Source organism: Sceloporus undulatus, chromosome 5 (assembly GCF_019175285.1).
Source record: "Sceloporus undulatus isolate JIND9_A2432 ecotype Alabama chromosome 5, SceUnd_v1.1, whole genome shotgun sequence".
In the NCBI taxonomy this organism is placed as follows: Eukaryota; Metazoa; Chordata; class Lepidosauria; order Squamata; family Phrynosomatidae; genus Sceloporus; species Sceloporus undulatus.
The window spans coordinates 123,544,994-123,565,653 of record NC_056526.1 but is presented as its reverse complement, the minus strand read 5'-3'; the positions used below and the strand labels follow the sequence as shown (position 1 = coordinate 123,565,653).

The 20,660-nt window shown below is 39.8% G+C and overlaps 1 protein-coding gene across 2 annotated transcripts in view; it reads left to right on the top strand.

Moving 5' to 3' along the window:
* Positions 1-20,660, top strand: part of DLC1 (DLC1 Rho GTPase activating protein) — a 295,066-nt gene that overhangs the window by 15,800 nt on the left and 258,606 nt on the right. For both annotated transcript variants that reach the window (XM_042467912.1, XM_042467913.1), the window contains exon 2: positions 10,355-11,508. In XM_042467912.1, the coding sequence (XP_042323846.1) occupies positions 10,462-11,508 (1,047 nt within the window). In that variant the 5' untranslated portion in view covers positions 10,355-10,461. The remainder of the gene's footprint in view (positions 1-10,354; positions 11,509-20,660) is intronic.

The window sequence follows — 20,660 nt, the reverse complement described above, 5'->3', positions numbered from 1 at the left end:
CCTAATACCCTTCAACTCTTTGCTGAGGGTTAGAAGGACAGCCTCCCATCTAAACCAAAGAGTAGAAACACCCATGCCTCCTTCTCCAACATATGTGCGCTTCTCCTGCCCATGCTGGAATAAGCTGGCAAGGCTTTATTTGAAGAATGTAGTGAATTTCTCCATCCCTGAATTATTCTGCCCACATTTGGGATTACTCTGCAATTCATTACAATATCATATAAACACATTTTAAAATGCTGGCATTTACAATCCTGCTGTCAATTGATTTTGAACACATGGACATAAATGCTCAAGACTGTGCAGTTCTGCCTCAGAACCAGAGCTTCCAGAATTTCTACTTAAAACTTGGCACAGGCTCACTGTCAGTCTCTAGGGAATTATTTATCCTGTCTTACCTTAGATTTCCTGTCTGCATGTAATAAAATGAACCGTGCTACTGTTGTCTGGCTGACTTACTTGTTTATGTAGTGGGATGAAATTCTTTCGAAGGATACCATGGGTGTCAAACTATTTAGTCATAATTATTAATTCTGTGTATAAACACAGGTTCAACAGCTGGTAAATATTTGAGAAGAGCTATTTCTTTGGAAGTGCCATCTCAATTTATAATGTTATAAAATAAAATAACAACCGTGTTTTAGATAACAGCTCTCTTTCCTGGCAAATGTGCAAATTACTATTCCAAACTCAAAGAATTTAGAATTCAGAGAGACAGCCATGTTAGTTTGGAATATGAGTATGCAAAGGGATCTTGCAACACCTTTGAGACTAACTGTGCAAGGTAAGATGTAGCATAAGCTTTCGTAGACCAATTCTATGAAAACGTATGCTGCAGCTACTTTTATACAGTTAGTATCAAAGGTGTAACAAGATCTCTTTCAATAATATCATCAATCCTATTTAGCCATTATTTACAACTATCTAAAAGATAACCAGTGCTGCTCAAAAGGGTCCGCACACCCTCCTGTTTTCATGTCTGCCCCTTTTCTTCCATCAAAACCTACCCGAAGTACCTCTCCCATTTCCCCATCCTTCTTTTAACTTCAGGAATCTTAGTGGCAGTTCCTTAGTCTTCTGATGTTTTCTTCCCTTTCTAATGCCTCAAGATTTTTTGTAGAAGTGCCTCAGAGAAATCTCCTGTTTTCCAGCCTTGAAAAAAAATCCTAATGAATTATAGCATGCTCCCCCCTTTTTTATTTTTAAAAAACCCACATACCCTTTATGCCTTTGAATCAAAGCCACCCACTGCAATTTGAGCAAAATTCAAAACCAGTCTGTCAAATTCTGAAGCATCTGCCATGATGTTCTGATAGATTATGGCTGTCCCCACTGTGGAATGTCAACTTTATGGCTTGAAATTGGCCACTGGAGCTTGGGCAAGAATTTTAAAAAATGCTCTGTCATCTTTTTATGCATCTAGCCTAATATCCCAAGATGCTATGGGGTCCACGGACATACATTGGGCTACCATAATCTATTCTCTTGCTTTCCTTATGTATCTACCCATGCTTTAGAATTACCAGCTAAGGCTGTGCTACACATTTATGTCTACTCTACTCAGGAATAACTATAGGATATGAGTTATTTTTTCCACTTAGATCTTTTAATCTCTTTTAACATTACGTACCATATATACTCATGTATATGTTGACCTCATGTATATGTCGACCTCGTGTATAAGTTGAGGGCAGGTTTGGAGGCCAAAGTTATGGATTTTGATACTGCCTGTAGATAAGTTGAGGATAAAATGTAGGGCCATGTAACAAATGATGTAAAGGATGAAGCAAAGGAGTACAACTTACATTACAAAATTCCAGCAGTCCTATTTGTTTGTGGTCACTCTAAAGGTTTGATTAAAGGTTTGGTTTCACTCTCTCAGTACTCCTTTGAGAAGAAGTGCCAAAGAGCCACCACTGCCATTTCCCTTCCACCCAAGTATTCAAAAAGCAATAGCAATAGCAACTACATTTCCATATCACTTATCGGTGCACTTAAGCACTTCCTAAGTGGTTTACAGTGTAAGCTAATTGTCCCCAGCAAGCTGGGTACTCATTTTAGTGACATTGGAAGAAAGCCAGGCTGAGTCGACCCTGAGCCCCTGGCTGGTATTAAAGTCACAACCTTGTGGTTTGTAGGTGAGGGGCTGCAATACAGGCATTTCACCACTGTGCCACCAAAGGCCAGAAGTGATGCCATGGTGGAAAGAATAGAGGGGTTGGAGCTTCCTTTAGGTCAGGGGTAGGCAACCTGCGGCCCGCGGGCCGGATGCGGCCCGGCGAGTCCTTGGGACCGGCCCCAGCCCGGTCCTGCCACCGATTGCCGCCGGGGCCTTTGGGGGGGGCAATTGTCTATAGAAGCCTCAGAAACATGCATTTATATTAACATTTTTTTAAAAATCAGCAAATTTATTTGCATGTTCTCCATTTTTTTTAAAAAAGTGTCTTCCATTTGAAAATGTTGTCCTACATTTGTCCTGGTTTATTTATATATTTAATTTTTTAAAAAAAATTTTAATTATTTATTTTTTGGCTTCGGCCCCCCAGTTGCCTGAGGGACAGCAACCCGGCCCCCGGCTCAAAAAGATTGCCTACCCCTGCTTTAGGTTTTCCTGGTATGGACTAAGTTCTATCCCTTCACCATTCTACTCAAAGAAGGGGACGGTTCCTTTTTTTGATAAGAGTTAAGGTACAGTATTTACACTGACCATGAATACGTCAACCAAAACCTTTTGAGATTATTTTTAGACTAAAGCCTCTAGACTGATATGTGAGTATATGTAGTATTTATATTTTATTTTATTTCAATGTTGTTATTGATTACTAGTTTAGCCTTTCCTGTGACAATGTTTATTTTTACCCTTATGGGCTTATTATAGCCCTTTAAAAATATTTCTAAGTTTGCAGTTTATGTTGGTAGACATTTAGTTGCATTTTATTATTTCAGTTAGAATTTCAGTTGTTTACATTGTTTTGTTATCACTCAGAGCAGTGATTCATAAGCTATCTGAAGTGGAAATACTTTTTCCCACTGTTCCAGGGATTAGCACAGGGGTAGGCAACCTGCAGCCCGCGGGCCGGATGCGGCCCGGCGAGGCTTTGGGACCGGCCCCAGCCCAGTCCTGCCGCCGATTGCCGCCGGGGCCTTTGGCCTCTCGCACGCAGGGGCAAGGGGGGCAATTGTCTATAGACGCCTCAGAAACATGCATTTATATTAAAAAAAATTAAAAATCAGCAAAAAATTTTGTGTGTCCTCCACTTTTTTAAAAAAAGTGTCCACCATTTGAAAATGTTGTCCTATATTTGTCCCAGTTTATTTATTTATTTAAATTTTTAAAACATTATTTATTTATTTATTTATTTATTTATTTATTTATTTATTGGCTTCGGCCCCCCAGTTGTCTGAGGGACAGCAACCCAGCCCCCAGCTCAAAAAGATTGCCTACCCCTGGATTAGCACCATATTTGTGCCCATTGGCTACAGTTGTTTGGAGTTTATCATACTGGGGGGGGGGGGGGGATGGGAGCATCACGGGATGCTCGCATACTCGCATCAGTATTGCATGATTTGGCAAAGATTATCACACAATGTCGCATGACGTAGCAAATATCCCACAATTATCCTGTGACTAAAGAGGAATTGCAGCATCACTTTTTATTCACGGGAAAATCCCATGAATAAAAAGTGGCACTACAATTTCTCTTTATTCACAGAATAATCGTGGCATATTTGCAATGTGAACAAAAAGCGGCACTATAATTCCTCTTTATTCATGAGATAATTGAGGGATATTTGCAACGTTGTGTGATAATCTTTACCAAATCACACTATATTGATGGGAGTATCCCGCAATGCTCCTGTCTTTTTTCCCAGTGTGATAAACTCCTTTGTTTCTTTACTGGAAACCTCTGCAGACTGGCATCCTTTGGCTCATGAACCAGCACCAATCCACAGACCACCATTTTGAGTAGCATTAAACTGTAAGATTCCATTAAGAGACAACTAATAACTATATATTAAAATTAACAAACCATATGTGATGGGGGGAAAACCAGGTGCTCCACAAAATAGTTGCCTTTTTTCCTCACCTCAGCAGTAACACATAGCATTGAGCTGACATAATATAAATCTTTGCATTTGTCCAACCCAGCTTCTAACATAAATGAAATAGGAAAATGAATAGGCCAGTGATGCCAAGGCATCCAATACACTGCACATTACAAGTCAGGAAATGGGAAAACTTTATTTTTCAGTGAGTCTCCATGTTATTTTAGATTTAGGACATCTTCTGCCTCTTGCTCTAGCCGCTACCTCTTATTCCCCTTCAGAAGAAGTTTTCATGTTATTTTCCTCAGCATCATGCAATAGGTAATGAACCCTGTTATCCTTTAAATGTTGGTTCTTGTCTTCAGCTTTACAGACAAGCAAATGGAAACAGGCTGGCCTTAAAGGGGAGGCTAAAGGCATCAGAGCATGCAGGCACTCCATTGTGAAAGTCACTTTATCAAAGCATAATTTACAGAGGATTAGTTGCAGGGTCATAATTCTGCAATTCTTCCAGGCTGCCTACTTTTATACCTTCAGGCTTGTGATTTGTCAGGACAGCCTTGTGGTCTGGGTGTGCAATTGGAGCTTCCCTTGGTAGACTGAAATGACCCAGAACAAACTCAGTAGTTAATCTTCTTTATTGCTGAAATCAATAAGCAGATCCATGCTAAGTGTTGACAGTTTCCTATGCAGGGAGTCAAAGGGAGAAGTGGCTATTCCTTGAATCTGTAATACGCTACAACCCAAAAGATTTCCTTTTACTGGTGTTACTGTTATTTCTTAAAGGTTTTCTTCCCCCACCCCCAATAGTATGCAAATTAAAAGGCTCCTTTTCATTTGCTTTGATCTAATGGGTTCTGTAGTTCAAAGGAGAAGATATAATCTGCACAAACATCTGCCACATTGCCACTCTGGGACTTTCACTAGAGGGGAGCCCAAGCTCTCTTGCCACGCTGCCACCAGCACTGCTCTCTACCCATCACATTGGCTGGAGGAGGATAAGGCAATGCCAAACCTCCTCTGAACAAATCTTGCCAAGAAAATCCCATGATAGGTTCAACTTAGGTTTGCCATAAGTCAGAAATGACTTGAAGGCACACAACAACAACAGCGCTGTGTCATCTGGAAAAGGAAGCCAGCATGGTTCTACAAAGAGCCAGCTACTTTTCCCATGCCAAGCTCAGAAGGGATCACAGAGACAGATTTTTCTTGCCCGGGTATTCTAGAAATTCATCTGTGCCACAACACAGACCTCCCCAGGGTGGGCCAAATAACAAAGTTGCTGCAGAGAAACAGAGTTGCTGCTTCTGGTGCTTCACCGCCTGAGGTGGCTGCCCCAGTCTGACTAATGGTAAAGTCATCCCTGACTTTCACAAACATAGCAAAGATAGTATACATTCTTACAGGGTGGGGGGAGAAGGAAGACAGTCACACAGGATGGCATAAACACAAGGGCATAGACACACACATACAAAATCATAGTTATATAGCAGGCATGGGCTGTGAGTAGGATGCAGTTCGCTATAGTTCCACTTCACAACTCTCCAGCCACCTCAGCCCAATTATATATTTATGTATGCATGTATGTATGCCTGAAAACAATGCATGATTTCAGGGAATTGTTTTGAGGTTTCTAGGCCACATGCAAATGCTCTAGCTATGTTGAACTCTCTGAGAACAAGAAGGTCACTAAGGATTGTAGCTATGGGGGAGAGGGACAAAATGAGGGTGTTGCACCCAGATTAGAGTCCTGTCCTGCCCCATTAAATTTTCCTTCAGTCCTCAAATTTCTAGCATTTCAGAGTGGGACACTGAAAAATGTCTGCACCTAGAACTCTTATATTTACTGTGTTCACATCACCATGGAAACTTTGCTTGCCCCTTTCCTTTGGATCCTTAAACTGCATTTCTAAATGCTCAACTGAAGTTTTAAGTTACTGCAATGCTAGCAATATGGTTATTGAAGGAAGTTTTCATTGGGAGAGACAGAATTCTTTCAGGGAGCAATGCCCTTATTTCCCCCGTCTCCCATAGTACACCCCTGAGGTTACTAAAACCCCAAAATTTCTGCTTAGAAACTCTAGATTATTTGAAATATTTATTTCTAGGGCATTATTATAATTGCAAAGCAGTGGCCTTTGCAAGATGGTTTTTCTAATGGTGTGCTTCTTGTTCTCATTGCATACATGATTAGCTAGTGTTGTAATAAAGTGTTCCATTATAAGGTCATCTTGAGAGATTCTGTACAGCAAATTGTTCTAATGACTCAGAAGAATGGTACAATTATTCTTATCCTATAGGAGCCTCAGAAAGATAAGCAAAGGAAAGGGGAGCATACAAGGCAACACTTTGCAAAAGAGAGTGACTTTCTTGCTTTCTAAGCACTCATAGACCTCCTCCATATCAAGTCCTTGTGATGTGGTTGCAGCCAGGGGCTCAAATCACATAAGTTCCTCTTTACAGGGATGCATGTAACCACAGACACATGTAGGGAACTTCTTGATTTTGGAATGTAGTGCTAAGCTGTCATGATAAATATTGGCTACAACTATGCTTGTGCCACTTAATCATTCTCATCAACTGTCCCAATTTGGCAGGAAAGTCCCAATTAATCCCTAGATATTCCATTTTATTCAACTGTTTTCAAAATGTCCCAGTTTCTCTCTCCTCCCACTTTCCCCTTTACTTCAACTGCTGAAAACTTTCCAAGTACAAAAGTACAGGCAACAAGAGCAGGCAAGGGCAGCAAGGCCTCTGTCTTCTCTGAAAATCATTGTGAGTCATGGATAGTTTGGGAACAGTTTGATTTGTTGGTTGCATAACAGAGTATAAAGCAAGGGGCTGTTGGGAAGATGGAAATAATGGAATACTACCGTGAATGTTGTGTGGCGGAATATTTTAGGAGATTTTCATAAGGCTTGTGAATGATGTTTTTGGTATTAATTGGAGATGGTGTTAGGGAAATGGTCTGGTGAAAGGATATGGAAGGTTTAGGGTTAAGAATCAGTCAGGTTTAGGAATAAATGAGTAGTTTATAAGAGATGGACAGCCTGTATAGGCCTGCATTATACACCAGTCTCAGACAGAATGGGGTGTGGCATCAACACGATGTACACCCCAAAGATGCCCTGATGCTGCCATCATGCTGTGTGCCCAACCGCACAGCAGGCAGCACTTGGTGCTCCTTTGGTGCTACGTCCAGATGACACAGCGCCAAAAGGAGTGCCAGAAGGTGCCGCAGTGGCAGCAAAGGAGCCCTTTCCATGGCACAAAATACTAAATCACGGCTGCAGCATGTAGTTGCCACAGCCCCGATCTGACCCTAAAAGGGGCAACCTGTTCAGCCCTGAGTTAGCTAGAAAAGGGTGTGTGAGGCCTGTTACAGACAGGCCAAAATAAAGCTGTTTTGAGTCACTTTGGAGGTATGGTATTTCAATGATGCATGAGTCCTAAGAGTGCAAAAGCCACACCAAAGCTGCATTCCAGTCCTTAGGACTGGAGCGTGGCTTTGGTGCGGCTTTTGGACTGTTAGGACTCATGCATCATTGAAATACCATACCTCCAAAGTGACTCGAAGCTGCTTTATTTTGGCCTGTCTGTAACTGGCTAGAGGGAGATAGTATGGTGTTTAAAAATAATTATTATTTTACTTTATGTTTTGGTATTGTTAATTGCTGTCAACCTTCATGTCACCCTATCATAAACAGCCCTGCTCAGGTCTTCCAGATTAAAATCACAGCTGATATCAAATATCTTCCTCCCACTCCAACCCCATCTACCCACTCCAAAAGAAGAAGAAAAGAAAGCACATTCACACTACAAAGATCATACTTCAAGTTAGAGGGATCTATGCTCATTTTCTTGTGAAAGTATTGAAAGTTATTAATTTATTTTATTTGTTTTGTTTGTATCCCACCTCCTCCCAACACGGGCCCAAAGCAGCTTGCAACATAGATTTAAAATAAAGTGAAGCGAAAACACAATAGTTGTAATTAAAAAATTAAATAAACTCTTCTATTGAAAAAAGAGCATTTAAAATTTGTAGGTGCTCACTTAAAACAGTTTAATAGCAATGGAAGCATAATTATGAGAATAAAAGTACTGTACAGCAAACCATCCCATTAAAAGACCCTTCTCAGGTTATAGCTACTGGAGAAACAAAAAGATGTTATCCACTCCAAAATAATCCCCCCCCCCCCGAAATTTTCCTTCATTCCACACCCTGCACTTTTAGAAATATGGGTTTGGCCTCCACACAAAAGGGGCAGGCAGAGATACCAATAAGAGTTCTAAGTGTGGACTGTTTTCCAACAGTGTGGACTGTTTTCAACAGGGGCTCACAATTCTTATTTGAAGAAGGAAAGCCCTCATTTTGCCCCCACCTACCCCCATTGCTACACCTGTGACTCTTCTGCTGCAACTAGGCCATAGCCAAAAGACCTGCCTAAATCTTTGCCTGCCAACAGGATAATTGAGAGGGAATTAACCTAGCTTCTTGTGGAAGAGTTCCACAGTCTGAGAGCCACCAATGCTCTGTTCAGTGGTTGTTTTCTTCTGTTTTATCAGTGTTCTTGATTTTTCCCATAACAGACAGCTGCTTTAAAAAGATGAACAATTACTAACTGCTTAGTAGTTAAGCAACTAAATGAATCATTCAGATCTCACTTCTCCCTTTTTGTACAATTAGATGCCATATGACTGTGGACAGGAAGGCAGTCAACACATAAGAGTGTTCACATGACTACACTCTTAAGTTCGTACAGACAATAAAACTGTCATAGCATGAAGTATTATTTTGGTCTAATTCAGTCCTGAGAATTATCCTGTGCAGTGAAAGAAACAATTAAAAGTACCTAGTTACAAACATCTAGTTGTTGGATATTACTTCGTTACTGTTAGTTGTATAAGTTAACAAAGTATAATCTCACTTCTGTTGTAGTGTAACTATAATTTTCAGTTATTTATGTATTTTGTCTAACTCACTGGTAAAGAAAGAGTATATTCCAGCCTGATTTGTGTTCTTCTTTCTGCTTTGTTGTTGATGATCAGACAACAGGAAGATGGATGGAAGGACAGTGTGTTTTGCACCAAACATCAGAGGGATACAGCATTCAAATTTTTACAGAATAAAGATAACAATTTAGTTAATTTTAAGAAGCCAAGAAGGGTTTTGTTTTGTTTTTTTAAAAAAACACTAATGATAATTCTCTACTTTTTTGGTCCTTGGAACTGTGGTGAAAACTAATAATTTTTAAACTTAATTTCCCAAGCGCTGTTTATGTGTATGAATGCTTCTGGCACATACCACATGGAATCACAATTCACCATTAAGCAACTTTGCAGGGATAATAGTAAATTCAGGTTGAACTATTTGACTCTTTCTGAAAAGCTCCGGTAACTATACTAAAAATATCACCCGCTCAATAAAATGCCCCATCTCCAGCTGCCACCGTCTATGAAAGTGATGTGAAGGAAGTTTTGAAATATAAGCAAAACTCTAAACTGAAAATATTCTTCTCAAAAAAGATTACAAAATATGATAGTTCTGAATACATTCAGTCAATATAACAAAATAAGTGACGACTTTAGGATATATGAATCGTTCAAGATGCAGTCATTTGAAAAGCAGCCGCTAAACAATAATGCTATGCTTAGTTATTTTCATGAATAGGATGTGCAGACTTGTGTTGTGTACAAAGACTCACAGGACCCAATGGCTTTGAAATCCTTGGAAATAGCTGTCTTATGACAGAGGCATAAGAAGAGAGACTCATTGTCAATTTTTGGCTTGTGAAGCCTGCTGTGTTCCCATGGAGTTGTTTATAACATTCTGTTTACTTCCTTTGAGGGAGTAATCAGCAATGAAGCTATGCTAGATTATAGCTTCTGTCTTTGTCTGAATCCTTTTAAAGTTACTCTACAAAACATCTTTCTAAAGTCTTTCTAATTCATACACATTGTTACTTTTGAATACAGTGGTACCTCGGGATACGAAATACCCAGGTTACGAAATTTTCGGGATACGAAAAAATCCCATAGGAAATCATTGTTCCGGGTTACGAATGTTTTTTCGGGATACGAAGAAAATTTTTGGTGCTTTTTTCGGCTTTTTCGCACGAAATGCGGCTTTTCCCCATTAGCGCCTATGGCAATTCGGCTTACGAAGGCTTTTCGGGTTACGAAAGCGGCCGCGGAACGAATTAATTTCGTAACCCGAGGCACCACTGTATTTCCCCTTAATATGTACTTGTGATTTTTACATTGAAATAACTTCTTAATTCTTCTCTTTTTTTAAAAAAAATAACAGATATGCAAGAGGTAAAACTATCTCGTCTTGGGGAGAAGCTCATGGAAGCCATGATGTGTCCTTTGGTCCTGGTTGTATTACACTTTGAAGCCTGTTGCTAACCTGACATGTCTCTAGCAATCAGAAAAAGAAGCTGGGAGGAACATGTGACCCAATGGAGGGCCTCCGCTTTTGGTTCTATTGATTCAAACATATTATGTAGGCATGGCCTAGTAGCTGACAACTTGCAGGAAAACATGGAAAAGAATGGACTTCAGAGTGAAGGCTGGAAAGAGAAAAGTGCTTCCTTGCCCGATTGTTGTCATGGTGGAGAGCTGATAGGTTTGCCCTCAAAGCTGCTCAGTAATGTCTCCAAAGAGGTAGATGAAAATGACAATCATCAAGGGGAAGAAGAATTTCTATCTCTAGAAGCCAGCACAGAAACTTTGGTCAACCTTTCCATTGGGAGTGATAATGATGATCATGACGATGGTGATCATGATGATCATGACAACGATACTGATGTAAGGCTCACTCCAGAGAAAATGCCCCAGACGTTTGCTCTGGTTGAAGAGGAATTGTCAACTGGAAGGGACATTATTGAAAAAGAAGAAGGGCACTTCCACCTGGGAGAGGAAGCAAAGAAAGACTCTTATCACACCTCTGGACCAAATTGGAAAATAGATGAACCTAATGATGAGGCATATTCCAATGCAGTGAAAGAAGAGGCAAACATATGCAATAGTAGAGAAGAAAGTCTGGAATATCATTGCAACAGCTCATGTAGTAACAAAGATGCCTCAAAAGAAAATGAATGTGATCCTCAAAATGTGGAAAAATGTCTATTTGATGAGACAATGAACCATGCCGTTTTAGTTACTCAGCAACTTAAAAATTCAGATGTTCCTAAAGAGGAGATGGAGACGACTGGCTGCAGTCCACTACCTGATCAACTTTCTCCTGCTCAGAGAAGTGACAATGTTGTGTTTACTACAGATTCCAGTAATTGTTATTGTACCCTCTCAGAGAACAATGGTTTGGATGAAAATAGTTTTGTGGATTCCCAGGATGAATGTATCACAAGTGTGGCCTTGATGGAAGGTTTGACTGAGTTCAAGAATAAAGAAACCACTCAGCAGCCTACAGATGGTCAAGTCATACTACGCAAAAGAAAGGTAGGATGTGTTAAAACATCAATAAGGCATTATGGTTTACTGGAAAATGTTGAAATTCTGAGTACTTTTTGTTTCTTGGCCCAGACTAGTGATATGATATTCATGGAGGGAATGCAGTGGAATCTGATGGCTCTGTTATCAATGGAATAGTCTATTTTGAACTTAGGCAGCATTTGCACTCCAGAAATAATGCAGTTTGACACTACTTTAACTGCCATGGTTCCATGCTATGGAATTCTGGGATCTGTAGTTTTGTGAGATATTTAGCCTTTTCTGTCAGAGCACTCTGGTGCCACAACAAATTACAAATCCCAGGATTCCACAGCATTTAGCCATGACAGTTAAAGCAGTATCAAACTGCATTATTTCTGCAGTGCAAATGCAAACAGTCTATCTATGGTGCCATCCTCAGAGCAAGTTTAGCCCCTTGGATAACTCCTTTAAAGTCCACATGGGAACCATGATGTAGACTTCAAAGCCACCAGATTTTGAGGCTAGGGCTTTTGTATTGCTGGTTCCAATGGTTTGTCCCTCTGGAGTTCAGCTCCTACCCTTTATTTTATCTTATTCTCTTGGACTAATGGTTCTGCAAATGGCAAGCTTCTACCAATTGTGAGTCACCAGAAACAAATGAAAATTAACCTCCTTTTCAAAACCCCTTGACATTAACTGTGTGAGAGATTGGCATAGGAGGATAGTATTTGCTGGTCAAAAGCAGTATGTGAAAAAAGTAATTTTGGTAAGAAGAAAAAACTAGTTCAAACAGCACATATGGATTACCATCATGCTGTGCTCTTCTAACAGAGGAAGAGGAGTCATTTAAAATCTCTAATGACAAGATTTTTCCCCAGTCCCCAAATCCTTATTCATAAGGCAGGATTAATTTTATTTTCAGCTACAAAATGAGATTAAAGCATAAACGTCACTTTTTCTCTAGCTGTGCTGTTCAGGTGGATTCATAGGCTCTGTCAAAGGCAAAGAGAGCCTATGGTTGCAATCTTAAATCCTCACCATTTGACAGAGACAGTTTGGGGAAAACACTGATGTTCCCTACTCATTGGTTACTAGGATCCTGTGCAGAAAGGAAAAATATGACTAGACTCCTTCATGACTGATTTCTAAAAACCAGTGGTGAGAATCATGTCATCCTCCAATTGTTGTTGGACTGCAACTCACAACATTCCTCACCATTCCTCACTCCTCCTCACCTTTGGCTCTGCTGGCTATTGCTGTGCTATCCTCCTCTTGGGTGACCAATTGCTGCTAACATTGGTTTCTTTTAAATGTCAAGTGAAAACATATTTTTGTTGTTGTTGTTATTGTTGTTGTTAAAGTGTAATGTATAATTCCTGATTTTTAATGTGAATGCATAAGGGTTTAATTGTTTTAGCATTTTCTGCTATTTTCATTTGGTGATCTGTTTAATATGCTTTTATCCTTTTGAAATTGCTTTATTTTTATCGGTAAATGTTTTAAATAGTTTAAATTGTTTTAATTGTATGCCATCCTGAGATCTCTTGACAGAGGACATGGTAGAAATGTTTAAAGTAAATAAATAATACAGGGAGTTGTAGTCTAACAATATCTGGAGCACCTCATGTCCTTCCCATTTGAAAACGGTTCCAATCCTACTGTGATCAGTTTCAATCGCGATGAAGCAAGGCAAATGCAAAAAAACCTGCTCTTTCCTGACACTAGTTCTTTGGTGGTTCTTTTGGAAAAAATCAATTCCAAAGCCTATTCAACAAGTGAGAATGACAGATCTGAGTCACATCATTCTGGAGGGGAAGGACTAATGGCAGAAGGGTGTTTACCATCCCTCCTCAGTTTTTGGTAAATCCACCATTCTCCCCTCTCAGCACTACCTTTGTGCTTGTGGTGTGACCTATGGGCACCTTATTTTTTAAAAAATTGATAGAAGAATCGATTCATTGATTCTGCAACTACTTGCAATTACTCGGGCAGCAAGCCAGGTTCAACAGAGCTCAGTGAGGCAAGTAGTTGCAAAACCAATGAATTGAATCTTCTAACATTTTTTAAAAATATATAGTTCCCAAGCTGGGCTACTGCTTATGTCACCGATGGTGTGCAGATAATTGACATGCATTTTAAAGTGGTGCAAATTAGTGGGGATGACAATCATGCCAGAAAAAGAAGCTATGACATGGGGATAATGAAAAGATCCTCTTTCATAGTTGAAATGATGGACCTTTTGGAATCGATTCACTGACAGAGAGTGAAGGCGAATTGCAAACCAGTTTAAATGTAAGTGGGAAAGGGTCTCAGTTTCAATTTCAGTGCATTTTCCCAAATTCCACACTCTTTTTCCCATCCATATTTTGCATCAGTTTAGGTGGCTTTATTTTTAATTCTCACAAGGAAATCTAACCCCTGTTTTTAAAAGTATGCATTTTAATGTATTTAAAATCTATACATGTTGTACACTGTTTCTCATTGAATAAGTCTATCTCTGCATAATACTTATAATATGTTTTTAAGTGCACTCATGTGCATATTTTATTTCTCTGAATGCAGCAGAAGTGTTGCAAGTGTGTTGATTTCAAAGGCTGAGTGTAATTTGTCCTGCAACAAATGTTGGGAAATATGAAGTGGTTACTTTAATTGAGAAATATTAACCCAAAGGAATTATTTTCCATTTCTTCTGTTCCTTGACAGCTCAAAAAAACCTCATTGCTAAATGTCTAGAACTATTATCCTGACCTTTCCTCTCATATGTACTTCTGGAGGGCATTAAAACTTCACATTATTTTATTATGGTTGGAATTGACTAAGATTTTGTTAGAACAGTCTGTGAACAGTCAAAACCAGCATTTTACAGTATTAGGTTAAATCATATGCAGCCCAGTCCCAAGCATGTGTTGTTATTTTTGGGTTTTCAAGTTAACTCCACTCTATGGTGAACCTATTATGGGGTGTTCTTGGCAAGATTTATTCAGAGGAAGTTTGCCTATTTTTCAGAGTACTGATAAATTATACGTATATTAATTGTGTTTGCATATGTGCCCAAACAAGACTTTTGTTTGACTTACGTTTTTGTTAGTATTTGATTTTTTAAAATTGATTATTTGGTATATTCTTGCCCACAATATGTGGACCTTGTTATTAACTGCCCTCGGGTCATTATCTACTCATGGCAAGCGTATGGATGAGACATCTCCAAGACCCTCTGTCCTTCACTGTTCAGCTAAATTCCTGCAACCCCATACCCGTGACCTCCTTAATAGAGACCATCCATCTGGTATGTGGCCTTCCTCTCTTCCCTACTTCCCTCCACCTTCCCCAGCGTTATTGTCTTTTCCAATGAGTCCTTCCTTCTCATGATGTGTCCGAAGTATGACAGCCTCAGTTTGGTCATCTTGGCTTTCAGTGAGGTTTCCGGCTTGATCTTCTCTAGGATGCATTTGTTTGTCTTTTTGGCTGTCAATGGGATCCTCAGCACTCTTCGCCAGCACCACATCTCAAATGAATTGATTTTCTTCCTATCATCTTTCTTAACTGTCCAGCTCTCACATCCATACATGGTGATAGGGAATACAATGGCTTGTATGATTCTAAATCTTTCCATTTTAGAATCTTTTCTAGTTCTTTAATAGCCATCCTCCCCATTCTTAATCTTCTGATTTCCTGACTGCAGTCCCCATTTCTATCAATGTTTGATCTCAGGTATGGGAATTCTTTTACTGTTTCTAGTTCTTTATTGTCTAGGTCGAACTTGTGAAGGTTAAAATAACCTTAAGATAGTGAACCTTAAGATAGTGGAATAATCCAGTATCAATGCCACACATTCTGGTCTCCAGAACTGACATCACACTGGATCTTGTTGGAAATCTTTCTCAAGACTTTGAAAACTGGTGTAGGGTTCAACCCTGAGATTTGCACATGAAATTTAGAGGGCATTCTGAATATGCATGCCAGCATTCACTTTGAAGTCTTGATGTTCATGAATGATCCATAGTACATGTCTTATATTTTCCTTCCTACTTTGAAAAAGTAGAAAAAAATAGAGGGGGGGGGCAATATTTTATTTTTAAAGGCTGGATTTTGTTCTGAATGTATAGCTTTGATACTGGATTATTCCAGTATCTCAAGGTTCACATCTTCTGGGCAACAGTGTAATAAATAATCAAGTACCCTTGAAGTACCCTTGAAAACAGGAATGGGGAAAGTGTCGCCTTTAGGCTGCATGCAGCCCCTGAATCCCACTTCTGGATCCCCTCAAACTCTTGGAAGTCCCTCAAAGCTCTTTCCATTAAGGAAAAAAAATCAGCGTGCCCTTTTTTCAGCCCTCAAACCACATCAAAACACCAAAAATTAGCTATAAAAACAGTAGTTTCACTTGTCCCATCCCCCATCCTATCAACCCTTTATTATAAAAAAAAACCAAAAAAACCCCTTTATTTTGGCCATAAAACTGACAAAAAATGGCAACCACAAGTCACTAGTAGGGGAGCCATGATGCAAAAATTCTCCCTCCCAGTCCCTATACACTTACCCATTCCTGTTCTAATGCATTTTATAAATTAGGCTCTGGTTAATACATGGACATTCATCACAATCATTTGATGATCTCTTTTGTAGTGAGCTTAAGAATCTCTTTCCAGTTGTGGATACAACTGTTGTGTGATCCAAATACTCCATGCCTAAACCTCAATATATGTAGTAGAAGAGAGAAAACACATGGGTGGGAACAACAATCTTCCAAATGTTGGAAGAGTTACTTTTTGGAGCACAGCTCCCAGAATTCCCCAGCCAGCATAGCCAATTGTAGTCCCCCAAAAATGATTTTTCCAAGATCTGCAATTTTTAGCTGCTAAATGTTTTACAAGACCTTTAGTTGGCAACCAACATGACAGACCACATGCAAAGGAATGATAAATTATTCTAACTGGTAAATTATTTAAACACAAAGGCTATTCCATGGAATAGTAGGTAGCTATCTAGGAAAAATTAGAAAGCAGGAATGAGGAACCTTTAGAGAAGCTTTTAGATTAAAGCCTTTATCAGCAAGAATACCATATTAAATTATTTTACTGACAAAGCAATGGAAAGCTCACATTCTTGGTTTCACTAGCTTAAAATGTATGCAGCATGATGCTATTCAGTTTAATTTGTTTAGATTAACTGTATCATCTGGGCTTGGAATTCACACAAACACAATCATAAATATTATCACTGTCCCTTTGGAAGCTATGGAATGTTATCCCACGGACTTCAGCCATGTTTGGATGGAAGCGTGATGGATTCCAAACAATCTGAAAAGAATTTCAAACAAGTGCTGAACAAAACATAGTCACTAATGGGATGATCCCAGGCTATTACAGTACAATCTTTATGCAAATTTGAATTCTGACACATTTTTGCAACAGCAGGCAGCTATAAATTTTTGATGCTGCCAATTTTGTCTAGACTGCAAGCCCAAGAACTATACTGCAAGTGTTAAGCATTAAGTCAGGAAACTCTTAGGTTTCAGCTGCCTAAAATGGTAATAAATGCTGTTTTGTATGTAGCTTTATAACCACATGCCAGCACATCCTTGACTTCCATGGAGTCACTAAAGTAACTGATGTATAGTTGCTTCCTCTTTAAGTGAACCATTATAAACTTTATTTCTGTAAATCCTTGAAGGATGGTCATAGATTTGTCAATGTGTACCTACTTTGAAAAGTCTATTGTTCCAGCATTCATACTTGTAGTCACATCAAATCAGGGATTCACAAGCTTTTAAATCCCAAGGAGTACATGCAATGTTGTGTGGCTGGTTCCCTGGCACTCATGCACACATATATCCATACAGAAATACTGAAAAGTTCTGAAAAGTTACACTTTGGGAGTACAAATCCCAGACAGTGGAACTCACTCCGTCGGAATGTGGTGGCATCTCCTTCTTTGAAGATTTTTAAAGAGAGGCTGGATGGCCATATGCCGGCAGTGCTTTGATTCTGTGTTCTTGTATGGCAGGGGGTTGGATGGCCCTTGAAGTCTCTTCCAACACTATGATTCCATGATTCTATGAATACTTGGGGATTTTGGGTAGCCCAGGAAGTTAATCTTTCAAAGCTGGGATAGGTATACACATAACTTAATGCACAGGGAAGTTGAAATTTGCTAGAATAATATGATCTTGATCATGAAAGCCATTTCCCTAGTGCTATCGATGGTGGCCTAAATATCCTAAAGGCACCAGACTCTATTGGATTTTGGAAGCTAAGCAGGCTCAGCTGTGGTTTATGAAATTCATGGGATTGCCATAAACTGACAGACAACATAAAGGCACATACACACCAAATTAAATGGCAAGGAAACAGCAAACTCAGCATTATCAGAATTGCTGGAGAAAGGGAGTTCTTGATGCTGAGAGTGTACACTGATTTTAGAAAACAACTGAGGGGCTGAACAGACCACCCCTAAGAGGCGACTCTGTGCCACCCCTGGCAGTGCTGTATTGGGGATGCGACAACCACATGCTACACCCCCAACCTGGCAGTTCCATGGTGCAAAAAGAAGCTGCAAAAAGTGGCTCTTTTTTGTGCCATGGAAAAGGCTCACTGGCCTCCACCATGGCTCTTCCATCACTCTTTGATGCAGGACGTGTAAATGCTGTGCCAAAGATGCAGCGTAAGCCTCCCGCCATGCAGTAGGGTGCGTGGCATCACACTAGCATGTGGCAGAGTCAGGGTGCATGGCATGCAATCACCCTGCCCCCACTCTGCACCCACACTGGTGTTTATCGCTGGTCTGTTTAGGCCCATTGTTTCTAATGGGTTATTCATTGACCCCAAAGAAAATAGCCCTGGCTCCCATTCTGAAATGGTTTGACTCGAAAGCAAAGACGGTTACTCTTAAGACCTCAGAACTATCTCTCGATCTTGGAGTGTTTTCAAAAAACATATTTTCTGGCCAATTTAATATCTTTTTGCAACTGATGACTTTGCCAGCCTCTCATTTTATTTCCCAGCACAGGCTTTAGGAAGAGATATGGAAGGAATATATCAGAACTATATTAGTGAATTTTCTCTTCTGTTCATTACTTGGCTATATTTGTCTAGCAGCAGCAGAGCCTGAAGTGGGTTTACTAGTTCTATGTGCCACTATTGCTAGCTTGCAGAGTCTCCACCTTCCTGGAATACCTTGTGAATCACTGTTAATGGGCAAGTGATGTCCAACTGCTGTTCATTGGGAGGCTACAAGCAGCATCTCTGAGCCTGATACCTTGTGAAAGGCTTCCAGATGTTCTGGTTGTGTCCTTAGCATCAGATAAACAGCAAACTCAGCATTATCAGCAAACTCAGTAGATGAAGGGAATGCAGTGGATATAGTATATCTTGATTTCAGTAAGGCCTTTGACAAGGTTCTCCATGACATTCTTGCAAACAAGCTTGTAAAATGTGGGCTAGACAAGGTAACCATTACCTGGATTTGTAACTGATTAACCGGCTGAACCCAAAGGGTGCTCAATAATGGCTTCTTTTCATCCTAGAGAGTAGTGAGCAGTGGGGTCCCACAGTGTTCTGTCCTGGGCCCAGTGCTATTCAATATCTTTATTAATGACTTGGATGACAGTATTGGGAGCATAGTTATCAAATTTGCAGATGGCACCAAATTAGGAGGAGTAGCAAATACCCCAGAGGACAGCATCAAAATTCAAAATGACCTGAATAGACTAGAAAGCTGGACCAAAGGTAACCAAATGAAATTCAACATGAAGAAATGTAAGGTACTGCACTTAGGGCAGAAAAATGAAATGCACAGATATAGGATGGGGGAAACCTGGCCAAATGAGACTACGTGTGAAAGGGATCTAGGAGTCCAAGTAGACCACAAGTTGAACATGAGTCAACAGTGTGATGTGGCAGCTAAAAAGGCCAATGCAATTTTAGGCTGCATCAATAAAAGTATAGTGTCTAGATCAAGGGAAGTAATAGTGCCACTCTATTTTGCTCTGGTCAGGCCCCATCTGGAATATTGTGTCCAGTTCTGGGCACCACAATTCAAAAAGGATGTTGAGAAACTGGAATGTGTCCAAAGGAGGTGACTAAAATGGTGAAGGGTCTGGAAACCATGCCCTATGAGGCACACCTTAGGGAGCTGGGGATAGCCTTGAGAAGAGAAGGTTAAGAGGTGATATGATAGCCCTGTTTAAATATTTGAAGGGATGTAATGTTGAGGAGGGAGCAAGCTTGTTTTCTGCTGCTCCAGAGAACAGGACCTGGAACAATGGATGCAAGCTACAGGAAATGAGATTCCACCTTGACATTAGGAGGAACTTCCTGACAGTAAGGGCGGTCACCCCACTTCCTTTCCTTCTCCCTCTGCTTGCTCTCTCACTCTCACTCTGACTTTCACCCTCTATGATAGGGAGAGAGAAGAACTGATCTTACCAGATCAGCTGTCTTCTTTTCTTTGACTGTCTTTATCCCACAGACTTATGGCAATATTAGTATAGTTGTGCAATTTAAAATAAAACAATCATGATGAGCTGGGAGTCTGAGTTTGAGCTGGGAGTCTGAGTTCTGAAATGAAGAATGAGCAAGACCTTGGCCTCTCTTTTCTGCCTGAAAAGAGCAGAATCAGGATTGCAGAACACACACCAAAACATACAATGTTTGTATATATATATATGTGTGTAATATGTATATATAGCAAAGAGGACAAGACAGATAAACACATCAGTATTCCATGTTTTGTCTCCTTAGAAAGCACTACTCTTCCTTCAGACTGACTCCAACTCTGCTGAGAACAATGGAGTTTGTTGATTTTCCCATTATAGTCAGTGGGGATGCATCCAATTTATTTAGGTCTTTATTCATTCCAATGATTGCTATGCCACTTTTCAAAACCACACAGTTCTTTCAAATGATCTTACACACAACAAATACCACAGTTAATATAAGGCAATAAAATATCACACTTGAAAACCACATTAACATTCCATAAAATCTATTAGAACATGATAATACATTTGTGGTTTATCTGAAAAATAAACAAAAAGAAACCAAATATAAAGTCGAAGGCTTTCATGGCCAGCATCCATAGTTTTTTTGTGGGTTTTTCGCGCTATGTGGCCATGTTCTAGCAGAGTTTCTTCCTGATGTTTCACTAGCATCTGTGGCTGGCATCTTCAGAGAAATCTT